The 6,000-nt window shown below is 48.3% G+C and overlaps 1 protein-coding gene across 1 annotated transcript; it reads left to right on the forward strand.

The window, feature by feature from the left end:
* The first annotated feature begins 598 nt into the window (after positions 1 to 598).
* NHLH2 (nescient helix-loop-helix 2) lies at positions 599 to 3,822 on the forward strand. Its single transcript, XM_047783072.1, has 3 exons — positions 599 to 722; positions 1,122 to 1,450; positions 3,224 to 3,822. The coding sequence occupies exon 3, from the start codon at positions 3,232 to 3,234 to the stop codon at positions 3,637 to 3,639; it is 408 nt and encodes a 135-aa protein (XP_047639028.1). The 5' UTR covers positions 599 to 722; positions 1,122 to 1,450; positions 3,224 to 3,231; the 3' UTR covers positions 3,640 to 3,822.
* The last annotated feature ends 2,178 nt before the right edge of the window (positions 3,823 to 6,000 follow it).

Consider the following 6,000-nt stretch of genomic DNA (forward strand, 5'->3'; position numbering starts at 1 on the left):
TTTCAAAAATATGAATATGCTTAATCAAACCTTGTTGAAATGTCTTTTAAATTGTAAAGGATCATTAATAAATGTTAGCTGTTGCATATCTGAATATATTTATTGTGGCAACCATATAGAGTCCATATTTCCATGTTCTGGACACAAATAGTATCCTAGACTTTAAGGGAAGGTACTCATTCTATAATTCGTCAGGAGAATTTTTCCTAGTCAATATGTTGTTTATTTGCCCTTAAATATTGCATCAATAATTTGAAAAAGAGAAACAGTCTGATTATGGCTAGAAATTCTGATTAGAAGCTAAGGTTTCTATCGTGGACTGCTTTCAACTGCTATATTTTATGGCACAGATTCAGTGGGAATCTGATCTGCTAAAATATTTGGGCTGTGAAAACTCCCACACTGTGACAGATGTCAAGTCCAATTAAGTGACTCATGTCCAGGTTTCTGTCCAATAGGATTTCCCATTAAATATCAATTTAGGGAAAAAAATTCCATCCCCCTGCTTAAGCCTTTATCTCTTCCACCATCTCCAGGCTGAATCAATTGGTACCCGGAGAGCCAAGAAGCCACACACGCATCTCTGCCTCTTTGCTCAGGCTCTCCCACCCTCTCGCATCTTTCTCCGCTTCCCTGTCACTGTTATTCCGGGAGACATTCACTTTTCACCAACCTTTCTCCAAGCATCTCCAAGCCAATGACTATATGTATTTTGCTACAAGGTAAAGAAAGGAGGGGGGTGGGTGGGAGATGGAACCCAGCCTTGAAAGACTTTGAAACTGGAAATAGGTGTCTGTTTATACAACATAAAGTAAATGAGGGAAGAGGAGGAGGCAAGCTTAGTCCCGAGTTACAGTATTGTGTTCCTGGGAACTGGGGAGACATCAGCTGAACAAAGCCTTACCTCAAAAAAAAAAAAAAAATACTTCTGAGCAAGATCGCATCTCTGCCTTGCACTTCCCGGTTTCTGCTCAGACGTATTAAGGGAAGGAAAGGAGTCCTACAGGAGCGGAATCTTATCTTAACCATCTTTCTTATTGATTCTTCCGCTATTAGAAAGTGGAGGAATCAGCCCTTTGATGTGATTGTGTTTATCTCTGCATCTCTTTTGTTATTTTTAGAGACCTAGAAGAGGAAAAGAGGCATAAGACTTTCAACAGCTCGTTTTTTTAAAAAAAATCAACAACGAATTTCCCGAAATGTGTGAGAACAATTAAAAGGAAAAGGCGTTTTTGATCCATCAACTAAGTGAACAATCATTCACATCGTCCACATCCTGAGACATTATCGTCCCTCGCTGTGGACACCAGCGAGATGACAGCTGCTTTTTCATTTCTGAATGTAATAAATATTTGCTGCTTTTAATATATTTCGGAATTTCTCCCCGCTATTCCCTGGAATTTTAACTCTAAAAGATTGGAGAAAAGATTATCGAAAAGGCTTTTACAAGGTAAGCCTCCTTTAACTGATTTTTTTTTTCCCAGCTTGAAACTAAGTTAGATTATTCATATCTCATTTATAGATGTATTTCAGTCAATGGTTGAAGAAACAAAATGCATACACGACAGGGCATTTACGAATATTTTTAAAAGATAGCTGGGGGGAAATCTAACATGCTTTTAGGGCACCCAGGAACTTTTTATTCAAACTACAACTACGTTGTGGTTTATTGTGATTTTCCATTATTTATCTATTTATTTATACGCTTTTAAGGGGAAGGTGTAGGTGCAAGTTGTTCTACTTATACACGTATCCGTGAAAAGCCCGCAGGGAATCACAAGTAGTTCACTTGGAACATTTGCTTTTATTTTGCCTTTGAGGGCTTGTTTTCCTCGCAGGAAAATGAAAGCCACCTTGGAGCCAAATTCACTCCTAAGCAAGCGCGATGCTGAGAGCGGTACGCACAGCCCCCGCTTTTGTCTAGGAGCACACCCTCCCGCACGTCGCCGGCGCGATCTCTCTCCCCCGGCGAGCATCCCTCCGGCGGCACGCGCAGGGCCCAGGCTCTCAGCCTGGTCCTCCCTCCCGGCGCCCGCAGTCGGCGCGCGCAGCCCCCGCAGGTGCCTTCCCTGCCTGGCGGCCCCTTTCTCGAAGCCCGATTTTCCTCGAAGCCCCACGGCTGGGAGCGGCCCCCTCCCAGTAGGCGGGCGATCGGGGCCGGTTCTCCGGGCGCCCAGGAGGAGCTGGGCAAGGCGGCCTTTCCAGGAGTGCACCCTTAGAGGAAAGCTGAGGATGGACCAGGCCGCCCGGGGACAAGTACCAGCCCCAGACTCCGCACCCGGGAGCAGCCGAACTTTGCGGGCGGGGTTTGCGGCTCCGGCCGGAGCCTCAGGCACGGCGCCGACTTTCCCCGACCCCCCGGCCCCGGGCCCTTCCCTTCCCTCCCCAGCCTCTCCTCCCGCAGCCACCCGGCCGCCAGCCTTTTCCCGCGAGATGGTCGGCAGGCTGCGGGCGCATTGTCTTATCCCACGTTGCTGCGTCCCTAGGTCCCTGATGCGTGTGGCTGTCTGCGTGACAGATGGTGTTTCGGGAGCCTGCAAGGGGCTCTTAGTCTTTTGCTGTTGAAAGGAGCCTCCACGTTTGTTTAGTGGGCTCTTTATTATTTCGGAAAAGCGCGGGGGGGACGAGGACGCCTACCCGTTCCGGGCCGCCTGCTCTCAGTCAGCGCTCAAGATTGGGTTCCTCTGGAGCCCTGGCCGCCCCCACGCCCCAGGCCCGCGTGAGACCCGCGGGCTCCCGGCTCTCCCGCGGCTTCGCCCCAGGCCCTCGGGTCGCGAAGCGCGCTCCGCATCTCCCCGCCCCCGCAAAACCGAGATGGATTCGTCCTTTGGATTCTTTCGTTTGTGCGGGTTGGAGAAGTGAGGGGGGCGGAATGGCCGAGATGAGAATTGGCCGAAGGAAGCAAAACCCAGTGGCGGCCTCGCAGGCCTGCGTTCGTTCCCCGGAACAGGCAGACGACCGGGTCTCGGCCTCCCGCAGGCCGCGCTGTCGGGTCCAGGATGCGACTCCGGCCTCGATGGCTCCCGTGCGGACGGAGGCGCGGGGCTTGGCCCTCCGGCCTGTCCGCCTCGGCGCGCTTGCTCCCCGCCGGGCCCGATGCCCTGAGAGCGCCGGCTTCCCCTGGGGAGGCAGCCCCGGCGCGCGGAGGCCCTGGCCCGCCGTCACTCCTATCCCAAGAAGACCCCCGTTCCTTTTATTGATTGCTTTTCTGACTCCCCCTCAGCCTCCAAAATGATGCTGAGTCCGGACCAAGCCGCCGACTCGGACCACCCCAGCTCGGCGCACTCGGACCCGGAATCGCTGGGCGGAGCGGACGCCAAGGTGCTGGGCAGCGTGTCGGACCTGGAGCAGGTAGAGGAGGCCGAGGGCGACGGCAAGGGCGGCGGCCGAGCCGCGCTCTACCCGCACCCGCAGCAGCTGAGCCGCGAGGAGAAGCGCCGCCGCCGGCGGGCCACGGCCAAATACCGCTCGGCCCACGCCACCCGCGAGCGCATCCGCGTGGAGGCCTTCAACCTGGCCTTCGCCGAGCTCCGCAAACTGCTGCCCACGCTGCCCCCGGACAAGAAGCTGTCCAAGATCGAGATCCTGCGCCTGGCCATCTGCTACATCTCCTATCTCAACCATGTCCTAGACGTGTAGGGCTGGGGGCGCCGCGGGGGGCCGCCTGGCCCGGGGTGGGTGAAAAGCGGCCCACCCGGGGCGGCCGCCGCGGGGATGGAGGAGGAGGCTGTGGCTCAGCGCGACGGCCGCTGCCGCCGCCTTGGACGGGGGAAGAGGCTCACAACGTGTGTCTCTCTGCTCAGCAGGGCAACTCTGGAAGGTTTCCGACTCCAAAGGGTGGGGTTGCCTGGGGAACCCTGGGGTTCGCAGGGGGGATTTTCCAGGCCAGACGGACCTCCAGGAGGCACCGAGATGAGGGGCCTCCAGGCTTCCCCTCCACGTGTTAGGACCCCTTTAAGGGTTGTTGCTTTAGCTCAATGGAGACTTTGAGTTCTCCATTTATCTCCCACAGACCTTCATGTTTTGAAAGAATGAGGGCAGAAGCTCTGAGTCTAGGCTTCTAACTTTAGACTATCTGGATTTTTTTCTAATTGACAAAGCACCAGACATTCAGAGGGGAGGGTGGGTGGGGAAATCTCCTCCGAGGCACAAAGGTGCAACAGGAAACTTTCTATTTGGTTATGAAAAGAAAGCTTACCTTAGAATCCAAATTAGACAAGCCTAGAATGTTTGATAAGGTTAAAACATATATTGGGAACAAACAGATATTGTGGGAAAATTTGAGTTTGGTGAGATTTTCACCCCAAGGTCTGATGCTGATGCGGACAGGAAAATCCATACTTAAGTGGAAAATGTAATATCTGATTGCTTTGTCAGGCGAAGTGCCCCTTTATATATCCAAAAACATCTATTTGTGACCTTAAACATGTGGACCCATAGGTGCAGTTAGAAGAAGACAACCTATTTTTATTTATGTTAGAAGGAGTAGAGTATTTTTTTCAAGACATTTATTTTTCAGAGTGGTGATAATTTTACTTTGGATACTCTGTGCCAATTTATTTATAGTCAAGTGTTTACACTTTTTCCTGTGGAATAATTATGTCTAACTTTTTACGTGTTTGTTGAGATTATACTGTGGTCTTTCTTTTTCCTCTAATTATATTGCACTTGTATAACAAATTTCCCACATCTTCCCGTTTCTAAGCATATTTTATATATTAAGATGTTTGTTCCTGAAAGGTTCTTTTGTTGTGAGATCAGCAACACTAGCACTTCACTATTATAGTTTTTTAAAAAAGTTAAGTGTTGTTATCCTTATCTGTAGTTATGTCTGGAAAGTACTTTGCAAACTGTTTATAAGGAGAGTAGCTTCTTTGTGAGTGTGTGTGTGTGTGATGTTTGTGTGTGGGATGATTTTAGGAAATTAAGTTATTTTCCTAAAAAAAAAAAATTCAGAACTACTTTCCTCTGTGACAACCAAAAAGAAAAGTCTATAACCTGAAAATGTTTCCTGTTCTCAGCTGTGAAACTCTTAAAACGAAAAGTGTATTTTAGAGACAAGGGAGAAAAAAAAAAAAAAAAACACATCTGCTATCCAAAGATTTTAGTCTTTTTCAGGGTTTTTTTGTGTCTCTGTTGCTTTATATAATGCAATATTTTGTAGTGAAAATAGATATAATCTGGTTTCTATCCGACGAGTTTTTCATATCTCATGAATGGTGCGCTGTTTTGCATATAAATAAAAGTATCAAATAAAATCATCTCCTTTATTTTAAGCATACTGTCTAAAAATAATGAACATCCTGGCAGAGCATGAAGTATCTTAATGGACTCAACCCCTCAGAAAGGAACTCATTTTAAAAACAACGACAAAACCAAAGCTTAACATGTACTGAACTATCTGATTCTCTTCCTCAACTTGGACACTGAGCTGTCTAGAAATAGATGCCCCACATATGACGGTGACCTAGATCATGCTTCCTTCAATGAAGAAAAAAATTGTCATGTTGATACAAAAAGGTGGCTCAAATCATGGATTCTTTTGCTCTAAAAACAGACTTAGTCACTAACCCAGCCTCTTCCAATTGGAGTTGGGAAACTGAGGTCCAGAGAGTCTAAGTGCCCTGCACTGAGTCGCATGGCTACTTAACAGTACGAATATGATGACACTCAGTCTTCATGGCACTTAGGAAGAAGGCCTAATCAGGACATAGATTTAGGACATGACATCTGCAGCAAGAACGTATTATTAATCCCTGGACCAACCTGGAGATAGGAAGGATGTCATCTACAAAAGCCTGTAATTAACATAAAAACGTGAAATATTCTGTCCACAAGCAGAAGACGTGGATAACTTAAACTACACACACGCGACTATGTACACACAGGTGGGGACTGTTATCAACTATGAGTCTGTATCACACCACGTCTCTGGGTGCAAAGTAAAAAATACAGTTATGCGGATGCTTGATTTTGTATCTATAAAACATCTGGGATGAC

Source organism: Phacochoerus africanus, chromosome 6 (assembly GCF_016906955.1).
Source record: "Phacochoerus africanus isolate WHEZ1 chromosome 6, ROS_Pafr_v1, whole genome shotgun sequence".
Taxonomy (NCBI): Eukaryota; Metazoa; Chordata; class Mammalia; order Artiodactyla; family Suidae; genus Phacochoerus; species Phacochoerus africanus.